Source organism: Sinocyclocheilus anshuiensis, unplaced genomic scaffold (genome assembly GCF_001515605.1).
Source record: "Sinocyclocheilus anshuiensis isolate Anshui unplaced genomic scaffold, SAMN03320099.WGS_v1.1 scaffold1114, whole genome shotgun sequence".
NCBI classification, from domain to species: Eukaryota; Metazoa; Chordata; class Actinopteri; order Cypriniformes; family Cyprinidae; genus Sinocyclocheilus; species Sinocyclocheilus anshuiensis.
In genome coordinates, this window is record NW_015540838.1 from 1,541,668 (window position 1) to 1,559,573 (window position 17,906).

The 17,906-nt window shown below is 37.7% G+C and overlaps 1 protein-coding gene across 4 annotated transcripts in view; it reads left to right on the forward strand.

The window, feature by feature from the left end:
- Window positions 1-214: 214 nt before the first annotated feature.
- Window positions 215-17,906, forward strand: part of agrn (agrin) — a 302,644-nt gene continuing 284,952 nt past the window's right edge. For all 4 annotated transcript variants that reach the window (XM_016484758.1, XM_016484760.1, XM_016484763.1 and 1 more), the window contains exons 1-2: window positions 215-577; window positions 1,725-1,986. In XM_016484758.1, coding sequence (XP_016340244.1) covers window positions 377-577; window positions 1,725-1,986 — 463 coding nt within the window. In that variant the 5' untranslated portion in view covers window positions 215-376. The remainder of the gene's footprint in view (window positions 578-1,724; window positions 1,987-17,906) is intronic.

The window sequence follows — 17,906 nt, forward strand, 5'->3', positions numbered from 1 at the left end:
TTCATTTGTCCGAATTGGCGCAATCTCTCCAAGGGGTGGCGTTTTACACCCGCTTCTCTCCAGTTCGCTCTTATCAGCAATTCAGATTGCATGCAAATGCCCTGTGAAAGGAGCCTCATTCTGAAAGGACAGCGAGTGCGTGCGCGAGGGGGGTGAGCAGAGGCATTCCTCGTTCCTCTCTCTATTCTTCTCTTGTCTGCCGGCTGATGCTCGCGCGTTCACTCAGCGCAGATATGAGCGCAGATCGCAGTGAAGTTTGAAGAACGCAGAGAGCAGCGCGCGGTCGGATTAGTATTTCCATCAAACTTGCTGCAGAACTCGTCCGGCGTTTGCATTGAGAGGTCTTTACTTTCTCTTTTAACCGTTTGGTTTGACCATGGGCTCTTTTTGCAGAAAGGCGTTTTATTGGCACGTTTGGTCATTTGCTGTTGTTTTTGTGCTTTTGAGTACGCGTTGTCATGGAAGTTGTTCAGAAAAGGAGCTGGAAAAACGAGAAGAAGAGGCGAATATAGTTTTAACCGGGACTGTAGAGGAGATCTTGAACATGGATCCAGTGCACAACACTTATTCCTGCAAGGTAAGACTTTGCGCACCAGACACTCTTCAAATGCATCAAAGTGAAAGTGAAAAGGTAAATATGTACTTCATAACACATCGTATCAAAAGTCTAAGGTTATTTTTTAATATCTGTGGCTACTGTGCAACTGTGTTGCAATCTATATCACCTGTTAGACATGTAGACACAAAGCTACCAGTCCAATATTTGAGTTGTCCTGGTCTGAAACTCGCAGCATATAATGGGAACATGTTAAAATGCTGTCTAAATGGGCACTTCACTAGGTTTTGAGCCTAATAAATCATGAACACCCAGGGGTTTCAACCACTCTTTGCAATATCAAATTGCATACAACTATAAATAAAAGGGATTTTTTAAAACTCTTGCTAATCGGTTTTTCTAACATGTGGACATTGGTTCTGCTCAGTTGATGAAAAATGTCAACCTCCTCAGTCCCACTTTGATCCACTTGTAATTTGATGTCCTTTCAGGTTCTATTAGTGCTTCGGGTTCAATTATCTTCAATTATCATGTAATCATGGGCTTACTTTGTTAGATGTAACTGAATGCGGTCACATATATCAAAGTCTTGCAGAAGAATAATCTGAAATTGCAGCTCTTCCCACCATCATTTCATTGTGTTATAGAAGAGCTATGCCACTGCAAAGCTTATACGTTAAAGGTTCTGAGACATATAGTGAAAAATGCTTCCTTTTTTGCAGTTTTATAACTGCAAAACTGCATAACAGTTTGAATGAAAAGTTTATTTGAAAAATATACCGTTTTTTTTAGAATTTGCATTTAATAGCTCAGCCACAATTTTGTGTAAAACCTGATGATCATGTTATCCATCACTGAACATCTGACCACCAGGAGTTCACATGGTCACGCTTTGGATGTGACCTATGAATAGTGCAGAATTTGATTTTTCTTATTCATTTCACATTGTAACTTCTTGTTTTAAGTATTTTAAAATCCTATTTTTAATGTGGTCTCACACTTTTTGGACCACCACTGTGGTATATATATGAATCAGAAATGCAGAGTTAGACTGCAGAGTCTTATGCAACTGGCGGTAGGTGGCTGCTATGGAATGTGCAAGAAAGTGACCTTGATCTGCTGGAAATGGTGTTTTCTTAATCTTATGTTGTCTTTCCCCTGTCTGAAGGTCAGGGTATGGCGTTACCTAAAAGGCAAGATCATGGTGAATGGAGAGGTGCTGCTGGACGGAGGAAACAAGGTGATGATCGGCGGTTTCGGAGACCCCCATATTTGCGATAATCAGGTGGCCACCGGAGATACGCGCATTTTCTTTGTCAACCTGCCTCCTCACTTCATGTGGCCGAGCCACAAGAACGAACTGATGCTCAACTCAAGCCTGATGAGGATTACTCTCCGCAACTTGGAGGAGGTGGAGCACTGCGTTGAAGGTAAGAAACACTTTCCTGACTCAGCATAAAGCTGTAATTCACATCTTCTGGCCGTGTAGAGATTTGAGAGTTCGAAAGCTCCTGTGGTGGTGACGGTGGTCCTGATTGCAAAAGCAGGTGGTGTTTTCTGCTCTAACTGCATCTTTATTCTACCTAATGAAGCGACTCGCATTTTGTGACATTACATTAACCACTTACATTATATTAATACAGCAGTCATGGTGTTCTAAATGAAACTTTACCCATTTTTTTTCTTCTCTCAACGTTTTTTGATAGCCGGCAACACTTATTGAATTTTTGGGCCCCGGGGCCTTAAACACAAAGCATATCATGTGCGCCGTCACTAGTAATCAGCCACTGACAGTCAGTGCTCTCGAAGGAGGGTGTGTCTGTGTGCTAACTGAGCACCTCCAGGGCCTTTGACTAACCTGAGTGAAAGTCCAAACCTCTACCTTTCCTAGAGGGAAATCATTTATAGAGTTAGAGTGGAGATACTAAAACATAACCGCAGAGCTTCAAGCTATGGGGCCCTCGCAAGGGTCCCTGTATCTGTGTTAGGATGGCATTCACTGCTTATTTCCACCTTCTCAAAGCCAGACTGTCAGAAGAAAGTTTGGCTCTGTGGGAAAGAATAGTTGAATGAATAAGGCCAGACTGATGTCCAAACTTCTGTGTCTTTTCAAAGTGCTTTTTGGTTTATTAATGTAAATTTGAAATAGTGGTTGTCCTTGGCGAATGGCGAGTTCCTTTTTCCATTTTGTAAATCAGCAGTGCTTGTAGATTAATCTTGTTTAGTGTTCCACAATGCTGGCAACCGTACAAGCAGAGAATATACACATTAGTCTGGAATGCAACAGAGCATTTGAAGCTAACATCACTCTTATAGGTCCAATCGATTCTGTAAATCGGCACTCTGCATCCTCTCTGTTTGGCAGGTTGTATTGTCTAGACTTTTGAATATCGACATCAAGTCTGGTCCAGTTTTCAGCTTTTTCTGGAAGAGATAGCTTGATAGACTTTTAAAGTATCCCTATTATGCTATTTGAAAGGTTTATAATTTGGTTTTGGGAGTCCCCAACAAGAGGTTTACATGCATGCAAGGTCAAAAACATGTTTATTTTCTTATAATATGCATTTAATTTTACCTTATTTCTCAACGACTCTCAAACGAATCATTTGATGATTCATCTTTCCAAACCCCACCTTTGCATGAAGCTACTCTGCTCTGGTTGGTCAGATGACCCAGTCTGTTGTGATTGGTCTACTGCGTAAAGCACATGTCGGAAACGGAATGCCCATCACCATTACTGGATTACGGTTTATCAATAATATATCCTATTATAATAATCATAGTTCTCCACTCTGTCATAAAAATAAAGAATCAGAGGGGAAAAAGTTGTTTTACACTTATGTTAGCGAACCGGACCCACAGCTTGGTAATAAAGACCCAAACAATAACGGTATATGTGTTACCCAAACACAGACATGGAGTACTGATAAATCACTGCAGTTTGTAAACCAACGTATTGCTCCATCCTTTATCATGACTCCAAGTAATAAGAACGACAGACATTCTATATTATATTATATATAGGGGCTCTTTAAAAGTTTGAAACCATGTTTTGTGGTGTTTTTATGTGTCATTTAGGGGCAAGTACATCTGAAGTGGTTAACATTTATTGAAATAACAGCATTAGATTCAGTTTACTTCCTGGTTAGTGTTAATGCACAACTCTGCACCTCCATTGAAAGTCCATTCCACCAAATCTTTGAGGCTTTAAAAAGCTCATAGACAGAGACATTTAATTTAGGTTTAATTTAGGCTTTTATTTATGTGGAAATTGACCAACTCATACATAGAGCACATCAAATATGGTCAACGGAAGCACAAACGTGTTTGCTTGACGTGTGAGAATCAGTGAAATCTGTTCTTGCGTGAACCTTTGTTCTTGCATGGCAACAGATACGGTTGAGCTTCTGTTTCTGAAAGAATTCATATTTTTGGGTGAGCAATGCCTTTAAGTAAGCCAAACAAGCACAAAACGTCCCTTTTCTTCTCCTTTTTTTCTTAGTTCTCTGGTTTTTAGTGCTGAGCTTTTTGGCACAAGCCACTGCTGAGGGGAGCCTGTCTTTTTTGAGGCTGCTTGCTAAAATCTTAAAAGGTTTGATGAAGGGGCAATTTAGGAGAGTACCGTATTTTGCATTCGCACATGGCGGGCAAAGTGTAAGGCCACTGAAAATAAATGCTGCTCTGGCTAATGAGAGGCCATGTGCTTCATATAACAAATGTGATTCTTTTTATATTGTAATAGGATTGGATCTCGTTTTGCACACATGATGCTCAAATATATGCTATACATAGCAAACAGCTGTGCTCAGAATGTCCAACAGTTTGGTTTAACACGCAGCTTGCAAATTCTAATTCTGAGTCTATAAACAGAGACTGTGTTCAAAACATTCAGAAACACTGGTTCTGACCTTGCTTTTGACATGGTTAGACAAGTATACTATAAACCAGGCCTTCAATAAAAAGTGCTGCCCTGCAGGCTGAGTGACTTGGAATAGTGCCTAATGGTGTTCATTTTGTGTTGGCTAAACTGATTTGGGAATTTGATGTTATCCATCCATTATGTAATAAAGCATGACCTTTTAGTGAAGTTTATTTTTCCTTTCCTTTGTCACTGCTTTGTAACCTTGTTTTAGACCTTAAAAGAGAGTGTGGGGTGGAAAGAACAAGATCGTACCTGCCAGCCTGTTGAGTGTATCCTCTCCTCTCTCCTCACCTCTGACAGGTTACATGGCACTGAGAAATGAAGAGATTCCTAGCTGAAGTTTAGAATACTGCCGTCAAAGCCAAAGTTTTCTTAAGGGGGGAAAAAGCGTTGTTGATAATGACAGGATTGGGAGGGTGAAATGTGATAACGAGAGCGCAACAAGAAATTCTTGATACAAGTGTAGACTGGAACGCTTATAGGAGAGGCCTAGAGGCGTTGAGTTCTCACTCCTGCCCCGTTTGCTCTTTGCTGAAACAGACCAATTGGGTTGTTACATGAAAAAGCACTTGGGTTAATGTGTTCATCTGGCAAAAATACACCAAATGCATCTGTGGAACTTCAAATGAGATGTTTAGAAGCATGTCTGAGCTGCTGATAGTTTTGTGAAGCTTTTTTGTCCTTTTGGAGCTTGATGGGCCCTGGTCCCCATCCATTTTTATTGGAATGACATGAAGATGAGTAAATGGTTTTATTGAGTGAACTAATCTTTTAAATCCTGTTTTATTCCACAGCTGGAATTGTGTGTCACAAGTCCAGTGGTTGAATCTGGAAATCTGCAAACAGAGTACTCAGAGAGATTTTGCCGTTGTTTGTTCAATCAACAAATCAAATGTTCTCCTTTCTCTGAAGTTGGCATGTGCGAACATGCCACTTTCCAGTGTTTCTGTGACTTTGTTTGCATATGTGGATGCTAATTCATTAAATGCCAAACTGCACAATAGTGGAAGCTTGCGTTGTGCTGAAAGATAATTGTTTAAGCAAAGAGAATGAAAGCATGAAGAAGCATGATTTATAGTAGCAATGAGAAGTCAGATTACTTTTGGTGAATCTGTTCATTGCAGTGAACCTGTTCTAAAAATCCAAATCACTGATCCATTTGAGGTATCTCTCAAAAGTATTTCCAGAAGTCGTTAAATGACTAATTGTGAAGGCTTAAGATGTTGAGCTTATCATTATTGATATACCAAAAACATATCCACCCTTACAGATCAGACGAGATCATTAAAAAATTGGTTCAAAAGAATGATTAATTTGTGAATAGGTTATCATTTATGATTATGTGTTAGAATCTTGTACCTGCTGTAATTTTTATTATTGTTTTTTTCAGATCAACATTGAATGGACAAATAAATCCCTCCCGATTTTCCTTCAATATGTACATCTATATGCACTCATTTTCGGAAATTTCAATTAATGCTATCCAGTATAAGATTCTGAAAGGTTACAAGCTTAATTTTTTCCTGTTGATTTAATTATTTCAATCCTATCTAAATTATATTTGGATCGAACTCAGTTGGATCGTTTTTACATAAGGGTTTTTCAGTCTGATTATAAACTATTATGTGGGTGCATTATGTAGCTAAAGAACAGCAGCAATGTAGATTTTCAGTTTTTTTTAACTTCTCCTCTGATCTGTCCCTCAGTTTTCTGCCTGTCATGAGGGCACCCTGGTTCAAGGGACCCAGTTCAAGTTGAGCTTTAGCCTGAGGACAGAGAGTCCAGTGCTGGTGGTCTGTCATGATAATGAGTGCAGGCCATCCAGTCGAACTCTCTGGCTTGAGTATGTGTGTGTGTGTGGCAGGTTTGGGAATGAGAATAGCAGGTCTTTGGGCACACTTCCCTTTTATTCCGGCTGTTTGTGTAAGGAGGCACTCAGCCCCGAGCAGGTAATGATTAATAGATCTAGCATAATTGAGGTGAAGGACTTCCTCCACCCCTTGTTAATGGTCTTAGGATGAGAATAATTGGAGAAGGGCCCTCTCAGAAAGGGGCTTTATTTAAAAAAATCACCCCTGTGTTATTTCAGGCTGATCTCCCTGAGCCAGACTTTAGCCCAGGGATTTCCAAATGTGTTTTATGAGATTTGGGAGCCCAGCCATCGGTGAATGGAGCTGAAAGCCTGTCGGCACCATAACACGAGTATCTAGGGGCTGAATGATCTATAGGAAATGGCTGTGATGCGTCACTGAATGGTTATTTGCAAATGAGCGATTCTAGGTGCACGTGTCGGTGACTAGTCTGAACAGGAAGCGGATTAACGTTTGTAGATGCCATAATTAGTATCTAATTTTTCACTCAGGTTATTTAGTCTGTGATTATAGCTTTGAAGTTTTCTTAAATGTATAAGAGAACTTTGGTCTCCATTGAAGGCTTGATGGGATGTATAGGCTCATCACTTTAGTTCACCTGCCTGGGCAAAAGCACTTCTTTGTCTGCGTATTCATGGGAAGGTGTTTTCCAGCATGTTGTGTTGCTGGGACTTTCTCTGTGGAACATGATTAGAAAACGGATTGACTGAGAGGCTAGAGAAACTGAGAAACTGCGAAAAGATAACTGAAGTAAGAAGGAGGGACAGAAGGCTGAGAATTATACCTGTTAGAGTTTCCCAAGTTATTACATTTTAAGATTTTAATTAAACCCTGAAACCTCCACACTTGCTCGGAATACTAATTAAGCTTTGGGAATGAGATAGCTGTGAAACAAAGGGATAAAAGTGTTTTGCAGCCCTCTGCTCACCTCTCTTTTCACTTTATATTCTCCTCCTTCCTGTAGAAAGGACAAGAGTTTGTCTTGGCAAGAGTTCGAGTGTGTGTCTGGTTTAATCTCTTCAACAGACATCATTGTTTAAGCAACACATGTCGACAGTAGACTTGTGCCGGTATTCGGTAATGCGATATATCACGGTAATGAATATGCACGATATTGTTATCGTGGGCACTTCTAAATACCGTGAATAATTATATATTACAAATTATTCAGAATTTTGAATGCATTTTAAGAATACTTTTCCCATCAACTGGTCAAAATGCGCAACACGCTGTATGCTGCGTGAAAGATGCGTGCGCACTTATACTGTATTATGACAGCACTTTTTTTAAAAACTAAACTTCAATATCGTGATAATACCGCATACCGTGATAAAATCATTAGCAATTAATTGCAACATGAAAATTTGATACCGGCATATCCCTAGTCGACAGTCTTAAAGTCAGATTGATTTCATTACGCAAAGTTAAAAAATGTGAGGAATTAATTGTTATCTGTTAAATTTAAGGAAATAGAGTCAGAGTGGGGCAACTGCATTTTTATTGACCGTTAAGTAATATTTTTGCCATATCACCTCTACAGGGATGCAGTGAATGCTTGATATAGTGCACAGATAAACAGTTGTTGAACTGATGCTGATGTCATCACAACAAAATGTTTTTTTTAATTAATAAAAAACATTTACTTAAATTTATAGTAATTATTTAAAAAGTGCTGTCAAACGATTAATCGCATCCAAAATAAAAGTTTTTGTTTACATAATATATGAGTGTGTACTGTGTATATTTATTATGCATATATAAATACACACACATACAATATATATTTTGAAAATATTTTCTTGTATTTACATGTATATATTTATATTCATATAATTTATATATAAATATATTTAATATATAAACATAACATATTCTTCTTAAATATATACATGCATGTGTGTGTATTTATATATGCATAATAAATATACACAGTACACACATATATTATGTAAACAAAAACTTATTTTGGATGTGATTAATCGCAATTAATCGTTTGACAGAACTATTATTTATATATTTTTTGAGGAAATAATCTTCAAAGCATTTTGCATTTGCCCTTTTTGCAGTTTGTCCATGTTTTACTTTGTTGGGGCCTCAAATTAAAAATCTTTCTTAATTTAAATTATTTAATTTTGAGTCTATGCGCCATTGTTTGCTCGTATTCAAATTTTTTTTTTTTTACCTGAAATCTCGGTTTTGGATTACAAAAAAGTTCATTAAAACTGAAATACCAGTAATGCCAGTTGTTTGGCATCTACTCATCCATCACTAAACAAAATGTAAAGAGGCTGTACCTGTTTCTTCTGTCCTGTGCGGCAGAGGTTTGTTAGTACTTTTTAGAAACATGGTTAAATGCTTCCTGTGAGAAGGAAACACTCAGTTGGTCGCCATGTTCTTAGGAGTTAGATGGGCAATAGACTGGAAAACCCCTCGCATTCCAGACACAATGTGTAGAATGGATAGGGAGACTTCACATGTTATGGATTCCTTGAGATCTGTGGCAATGTTTCAGACTGGTCTAAATGTGAAGCGATAGACAGCTGCTGCGGTTAATGCGGCTAATCCACCACCATTCACTGTTACAGCCAGCGATTCATCTGGCACCAGTAAGACGTGTTATCATTTCTAGTCACGTTTGGTCATTGTACATTGTTTTAATTCACGCTTTTTTGTTGTTGTTATGCTTGTTTGCATTGATCGTTCTATATGACCCTGTTGTAGTAAAATCTGAAGAGACTAAAGAAAGTTTCATCACCTTATTTCAGGCATTAGCACAGGTTAAAATAAATTTAAGGGCTCATTTTTTAAAAGGCTCTAGCAAGTGCTGAGGCTGAGGAAAACTTAAATTCCTTTTTCATTAGACACTGGAACCTGCTACAGACTATGATTCCCATTTAAGCTTGACTTTAATGTCAGGGTCCAGTGAAAATGAGTTCTGCGCTGACGGTGTGAAAAGCGCATTGCTAATTGAATGGTCATGGTGTTAAAATTTTGGAAGAAAAAAAAGCTTTCCAATAGGTAGTTGAAAGCAGGGCTGTCATGGATGAGACAGCTGCTTGAACCAGACATTGTCTCTGAAATTATTTTCTATAGCACATTGATGGGAAAATTAAGATTCCCTTTCATGGGAACTTCGAACTGCGTCCTCTAGGGGGCGCTATGGGGAACGCCTCGTCGTGACCCGTGTCTGAAGCATACATTGAAAAAACACCAACTCGTTGGCCGGCGACAGCCCCCTACTCAGGGAACCATGGTTACACAAGTAACCTGAGACGTTTTTGAACATTGTTTTGCAACACCCTGTTCATTTCTCAAACTCAACATATTTTTAAATTAAACAAGTAAAAAACAGCCAAAAGAATTTGAGCAAATGGTTATTTCAGTTTTCAGTGTTTTGAGGACATCTCTGATGGAAAATCCACTTAAAAGTGGTAGCTGTTTTCTTGTTGGCCTTAGATGGTGCTAGCTGATCATTAGCTGGTTCAAACTGGATATAACCATTTTAGACTAGCTATTAACAAGTTTGGACCAGACTTGACCAGCTGTCTATTGTTACCTGATACAAACTGCTCTCTAGATGGTCTTGAACCACCATGTTCCAAAATCTAGCTTGACTCCTTCAAGATGGTAGCTGGTTTGTTGCTTATTCAAGATGTTCTACCATTTTGGCCCAGCTAGAGAATCCAGTTTAAGCTGGATTTTATGTCAAAATTTGAAACTAAAGAAAAACTACAGCACACAGGAGTCAGGACAACCACCTGTCCAGCTAAATGGTGGTCAAGAGTTCACTCAGGGCTATACAATCCACTTTTACAGTTTGTTTGCTGAGTGAAGTAGCCCATGACGGAGGGGGTTTGGTGTCGTTTTGTTTCGTTTGCCCCTGCTGGAATGTCAGTGGTTGTAAGGTGTAAAGCACAAAGAGCACACAAAAACCCAAATAACACATGCTAATGGAGTGTGTGCAATGTGTGCCTTCCTTGAAAAGGAAGAATCCATTCATATGGGCCAGCATCAGCATGAAACTGTCCTGCACTGACCTGGCATTGATAAATCATTAAACTGGACCTGCATTGCTGGTTTTCTGTCCTTCTAAGTGTACTTGAAAGGTCACGGAGGAACCTGCTCTGCTTAAATCCACAGCTGATCCTCCCACATGCCCCCCTACAGTTCTAATAACAATTTAGCCTTTCTGGTTTTTGTTGTGTCCTATTAGCTGGCTTCAAGCTATCCCAGACGTGGCTATCACAGGATGTTAATGTTTTTTGTTTGCCATCGCATGGTCATTTCCATGAGGATGTTGGGATACAACCCTGTCCTGTTCTCTTTTACCTCCTCTTCATCATTCTCGTCTAGGTTGTTTCCTGCTGGTAGCATCTTGTTCTATTTTCAGCTCATTTGGTTCTCATAATGGGTTCATCTCATCATCTGGCCGACATCAGGGCCGATATGTTTGACCATTAAAGATAAATGTTTAATGCGTGTGAAACGGTAGCTCTGGAAAGTGAGGTAATGTGCTCCTATAGCTTTCCCACAGTCCTCCGTATTACAGAGCCCTGTTGAGCTTACCTGTAATTACACTGGAATATGGCCTGTAAAGCTGCCAGTGTAATGACCACCAGGTGCAGACCTGAGACCTGCTGCTGAGGTGCAGCAGACCCCACCTAATTCTCTACTCAAACATGTACTTATTAAACCCAACATGGAGTATGACAGGGAGTAGGTCTGTGTACACATCTTGTAATCTAATATCTCCTCCAAACATTTTGGTTTTTATGTGGGTCAGTTGACTTTTATTTATGTATTTATGTATTTGTCTGGATCTTTTTTTTTCAAGTATTTTTAAATTAATGCATAGAATAACATTCATATATCTGCTATGTCATTTATGTTTTCAATTTCTAATTTAAAATAGTCATAATGTCAAGGTGATGAAGCAATTCTGAGATCATAATGAAGAAAAGAAAACATAATCTGGCATGATCTTTTATTAGTATTATTTCTTAGAAAAAAAGAATTTTAACAAAAAGCTTTGCTGCCTATTAATATTTGAATAGTGTTTATCAATTATAATAATTCATATAATGCTGTTCTTTTGAACAAAAAAAAAAATTAAACAGCCTGTTTTCAACATTGCTAATAATAAATGTTCTTATGCATCAAATCAGCATATTAGAATGATTTCTGAAGGATCATATGACACTGAAGCCTGCCGAAAATTCAGCTTTGCCATCACAGAAACAAATGATGTTTTAAAAATATTAAAATTGTAATAATATTTCAAAGTATAGTTTTTACTGTATATTTGATTAAATAAATGCAGTCTCGGTGAGCACAAGATGCTTCTTTCAAAAACATTAAAAAATCTTACCGACTTTTGAATGGTAAATTTATATTTTAAAACTTTTTTGAGGTTAAATATTTATGATCACATGCATTAAAGGTTTATGTTGTTTATAAATACTTGATGATTTCACCACATGACATTTTAGAGCCATTAAATGTAAACTTTTTTTGAAATCGGTTTTCATAAGCATAATCGATGCAACTTAAATACAAATTTGTAAGAACTGTGCACGTTAAACTCTTTTATTTTTTGTAATCACTTTATTCGTCATTGATCTCTGTGTATTTTTACCATAAATGTAGCCATTTTGACTGACCATATGGGAAAATCTGCAGGCTCCAGGTCTCTTTGATGTTAAGCAGTGTGCCACCCTGTTTCAGCAGTCTGGTCATCTTTGCTCTGCTAAAGGCCTCTTAAGTCAAGATATCTGTCTGGCTCAAATGAAGTCGGCTGGTAATCCTGTTGTTTTAGCTAACAGTGGCAAGGAAGTGCTGGCTTTCAGAGGCAAACAGAGATATCTGATACAGGGCATCTCGGTTACGCACACACACAACTGCTAGCAGATATTTAAGACTTTGACACACCGTTTTAGGGACGTTCATGTCCACATCTCTCTCTTCCTCACTGTCCTTCTGGCTTTCCCTCTTGCTTTCTCACACACACATGCCCATGAGAATGGCAGCCTGCTGTGCAGAGCTGTCAGTATCTGTAAACCAGTGGCCATGTGGAAGGAAAGGGCCTCTTTACTGCTCTGTCATTATGGAGCTGAGCATGCTGGAATGCTGCACGCTTAAAGCAATTCTCGTAAAGAAGTTTTGGCCTTTGAAGTAAATAATTTGCTTATTGTTTCTGGGCTTGTAACACCCTTGTTCATAGTTTGCAGCTCGGCAATTATAAATGGCTGGGTTTTGGGAAGTGTCAGTCACACACTGAGGAAATGGTGCTTAGGAAATGTGGTTTGACTTTTTTAGGCTACATGTTCCCATGTTTTATTGTGAATGATTCATCTGTGGAAAATGATGTACACAAAAGTAAAATAATGTGTATTCATAATGTTTCATCAATTTAATTCCTTGCATTTTTCCTTTTGTCTGATGTCCCAAATTTGTATTTTTCAACCCTTCAGCCACCTTTTATATTAATCAGGGGTCTTCAACAGAGGTCCCCCACCCCCCTAAGGGGTCCACAGTGGTACTGCAGGGGGTCTGCCAATTACTTTATCTAAAATGTATTATTATTTTTTTTTAAAGAAAGAAAATATGCATTAACAAAAAATACAATATAACTTGAACCATAGATAAAGTTAAGAAACTTAAGTTTGGCTAAATGTTTCATTGTCCCTCCTGTTAAAACTTTTTAAGTAAAATTGAATGGATTCAATTACTTTCATGGATTACTTGTTTGTTTATTTATTTATTACTTAATTTTTATTTATTTCATTTAATATTTATTATTATTATTATTATTATTATTATTATTATGTTTTTAATATTTTGGCTGCAGCACTTTAGCCTGTTTTACAGTAAAGTTCTTAGAAAAAAGTTTTTTTTTTATTGAATATTAAATATATTAATATAATATTAATATATAAATAATGTTAATATATGAATAAACAAATGAATAAATATAGAATTAATTTATTTAAATAAATGTATCTGCTTTAAAATATAATTCAGACAGATGTCTTTGGCTGTTGCTTTATGACTCGAATTGTAGTTCTAGTTTAGTTTCTAAATAAAATAATTCCACAAGAGTGCAGAGGTCTCGAGAAGCATTTGCACTGCGTATGGCTGTTAAAACCAATACTTATATGACCCTAAAAAAATCCACCTGACTGGCTCCAGTTTTTTCGATAACAGCCTACATTTTCCAGCTTTTCTTAGACCAGTTAGTCTAGGAATTATCCTATTGAACAGATGCAGTTTCTTAGCAATGGTTGTTCCAAGTAGCACATTCTCCTTTTCAAACCATTTTAGCCCAGTTTAGATTGCTACGGCAGAAAGAATATAGGATAAAGAGTGGGAAGGATGAAGGAGGAGGATGGCAAAAGAGGATAAAGGGTAAGGGGACAGAGAAACTGGAGCGAGGGAACGGGGCCAGCTCTTCTGCTGTGGTTTTTCGGCTCATGTAATGCATGCTGGGATGAAGTCATGGTGAGAGCAGCCAGAGACTTCTGCTCTGCTCTCCACCGCTAGTGTTTTCTCTCCCTGTCTCTCTCACACACACCATCTGGCCAGCTGGAAGGAAGTGGTTTCTACAGGTGGGATATTCCTTTATCTTTCGTTTGCACTCTTCTTTTCCCTCGAGAGAGAGCAGGGCGGCCCTCAGACTCTCTGTGTTTGTATGTACACACTAACCACATACAGACAGAAACGGCATGCACACATGCACTGGCACATTTATTTATTATTTTAAGCCCAGACGTTGATGGGCTAGAACAATGGCTCTGATTGTCTTTCCTGAAATGAGTGTCTTCACGTCAGATTCAATCAGATTAAATGCTTATCGGTTTGAACTATCTGGAACGTGAAAGTGAAGTGTCAGAGGCCTACCCTGAGGGAATAGCTCTAAAAACATACCAGCAGAAGTCAACCTGCAGAGGCTCATAAACCAGTGATTCACTGCCTAATGCAGTGGTTGAGATTTTAAAGAGATAGTTCAACCAAAAAATAGCATTCTGTCATCATTTACTCACCTTCATATTATCCCTAATCCATTACTTTTAAGAATTTCCTGGTTGCTTTTTTCCATGCAATTATAAAATTGAGACTTCAAGCTTTCAAGCTTCACATATTATGCAGGCACTGTCTCAGTCTTATTTCCAGAATGAAGCTTTTTGGTTTCTCTGGGGTGCTTTAAGCATAATGGGTTTAAGGATCAATTCTCGTATTCCTTCATGAAGCAAATGCATGAATCAGAATTTAATAGTACAGAAAGATGAAACCAACTGGAATGAGAAAAGTGAGATGAAGAAGAGAAAGCGAGTCACTGGCTGACTCACATGTTGAAAGGTTTGAGTCATTTCATTAACTTCAAGGGCTGAAATGTGTTAAAAAACGACATTTGACAATATGCAATTTGGAGTATTTTAAAATATGACTCATATAAATAAATAGGATGTTTCATATATCACATTTTCGAATATTTCTAATTTTACATGAAGCTTAGAGGCCATGCCTGATAAGAAAGCATTTGTGCATTTATGTGAGGCAAAGCTATGAAACAAGCTGTTAAGTGGGATTTTGTGAAGTGTTTGGTAAGTGGAGGTCCAATTGGAATTTCTTTGGAATTCTCCTACATCCCCTCTGGGCTTTAGGTGAGGTGGATAGAGACTAGTCCAGACCAATGCTATCTGTTACATCAGCGTTTTTGTGTGGCTACGTGCGTGTTAAGGACGCTGAAGTGTTTTCTGAGAGTTTTTAACCTGTGGCTGGAGTACAGGTCAGATCCAGGACAAGTGAGGGAATGCTTCCATTCTTTAATGTTTATTTCCCAAAGTAGTAGCCCACCTGAGAGAGTGGGGAAGTTTGCTCTTGCCCTGGTCTGACTACCTTTTTCAGTCATTCAGTTCAATTTTTTGATTCTTTGCATCATTTAACTTAACAAGCCTCATGATTTAAGGCATGATGATTTATGCTATATTTTTATTCATTTATAAAAACCATATCAGCTGATATTACATTTAGATTACTTTTGCTTAGTTATTCTTTAAAAAACTGATAATTTAATAACACTTTTAAATGTAATCTTTAGCATAATCAATATCCATCCTTGTATACTGTATATTATAATTTAGTCATGCCGAAATTTGCTTGTAGCATTTAAAATGACAGATTTTAGTTTTTAATTGATGTAGTCTAAATACTGTACACTTCAGAATTTTTTATATTGGTGCATCACTAGTTAGGAGTTTGTATTCATACTTGGACTTCTGAAGAATTTTAGCACCTCATGAATTGCTGTGGTTTGTGTTTTCTCTCGTTTTACCTCTGTCCCTCATTCCCTCTTCAGCTTTTTGTTCTCGGGGTGGCAGAAGGAATGTGCTGGGTTCATGGTTTCAATGTGAGATGGATGACCAGGCTGAGGGACTACAGGCTGACCTCATGGGGGAGGGGTGTGAGGAACTGGCAGAGAATCCGTAAAAAAAGTCAAATTGGTTCCCAGAACCTAGCTCTCAGAAGTTTGGAAATTATGCCGCAGTGTGCCAGCTTACATTCTTCATCACCTGTTTCATAAAGAGTGACCTTTTGAAGATTACTTGTTTTGTACTACAGACTAGGGCTCGGCGATATGGCCAAAAAATATCACAATACAATTTTTCATATCAGTCTATATAAATTTCAAATCTTTATTTCTCTCAAGTTTAAAGGCAGATTTTTGCTCCTAAGTGAAAGTTGTAGAAACCAGACCGTTAATTGTGGTTTTAAACTACTCTTTATGGTCAGAACATGAGAATTATTTACTCTTTTCCAGTAATTTTTCCATAACAAAATAAATGTCTTAATAGAAAAATTAATTTCTTAGTTTCTGCATGTTCTAATGAGTGATATATAAATCATGAAACAAGTTTGTGTTGCCTGACTTTGATGACACTTATCTTCAGCACTTTGCAGTGCAGGCTGCAATATTAATAATATAAATGTTTTTGTCTCTTATAAATGCACATTTGACAGTAGCTTGAGTTGACAGTAGAAGTAGCTTGAGTTAGAATGCAAATGTAACTTTACGTTCATTATCAAAAACAGTAACATCTGTAAAAATATTAACAACCTCATTTTTATATGGTGAAATTTAATTATTCTGACTGTTTAAGTTCTATTAATCATTGGTCTTCCATAGCAGCATATATTTAGATCATGATAACTACAGTTAAAACCAAACATATATTATTATTTGATTATTTTATATTTTATTATAAATGCACAAAAGCTATAGCTTAATCACAAAAATACTCTAATTATATTCCATTACTCCTTTAATACATGTCTACTACATTAATAATATATTACAATTCGATATGAATATCCCACATTTCTGCCACAATACTATGGTGCAGTTAGGGTTACTACAGTAAATTCAGGATAAATGATGGCGATTTGTAGATTGATAAGCCTTCTGATTGTATCCTGTTTGTCAGCGCTGTTTCATCTGACTTTAAACTAGTCATTTATGTTCTTGGCTGAATTCAAGCGCTTCACACTGGATTTCACAGCGCCGTTTAGTGGTCGTGTGATCAGCGAGTAAACGCATCTGCTCTAGTGAGCTCGTGCTACGTTATGCTGCCGTTTGAACTTTGAGCCGATTGGATAAATGGTCCGTGTGGCGCGCTTCAAATGAGTAGCGCTGTTTCGTTATGCTTTTTTGGTGCATAAACATTATATCGAACATTTATCGAACTCTTGTTATCGTTTTATAGAGGAAAATTATATCACGATAATAGGCATGTGATGGTATCAAATTTTCATGTTGCGATTAATTGCTAATGCTTTTATCACGGTATACGGTATTATCACGATATTGAAATTTAATTGCAAAAAAGTGTTGTCATAAAGTATAACAGGTTTAATAAATTTTTTCTTATAACAAAAATAAACTGAACATTTAAATACAATAAAGCAATACGCAAAATATTTATAAAATAATTTCACACAGATTAAAGTGCAAAAGAATTATAAAGACCAATAGGTAACACTTCACAATAAGATCTCATTAGTTAACCTTAGTTAATGCACTAACATTAACAATGAGCAATAGCTCTATTTGCTACAGAAGTTATTAAGGGGGGGTGGTACAATGCTGTTTCATGCATTCAGAGTTGTTTACACTGTTAAAGAGTTGAATTCTCATGCTAAGCATGGACAAAGTTTCAAAAAACAATTTGGATGTATGACGGAGTATTTCTGTGCCAAAAATCGTACTTCCGGGTTCGTACAAGTTTCAGAGAGTTTTTTTCGATCGTGGCTCTTCATGACGTAAACAAGGGTGGAACTCCTTATATGGGCATTTCTCCCGGAAGAATGCACCCGCGCACGCATCGACCAGAGCAAGAGCGAGATCGCGTCCATCAACGCGCTTCATCCGGCGGCACTGCAGCGCTGCACGGGACTCGCTCGGGAAGAACGTCTCCAATCCAAAGAAGTGTGTTTTTGGTTGTAAGGGAAAGATAACTTTGTTCAGCTTCCTAAAGAACCCAGCGTTATGTAAACAGTGGAT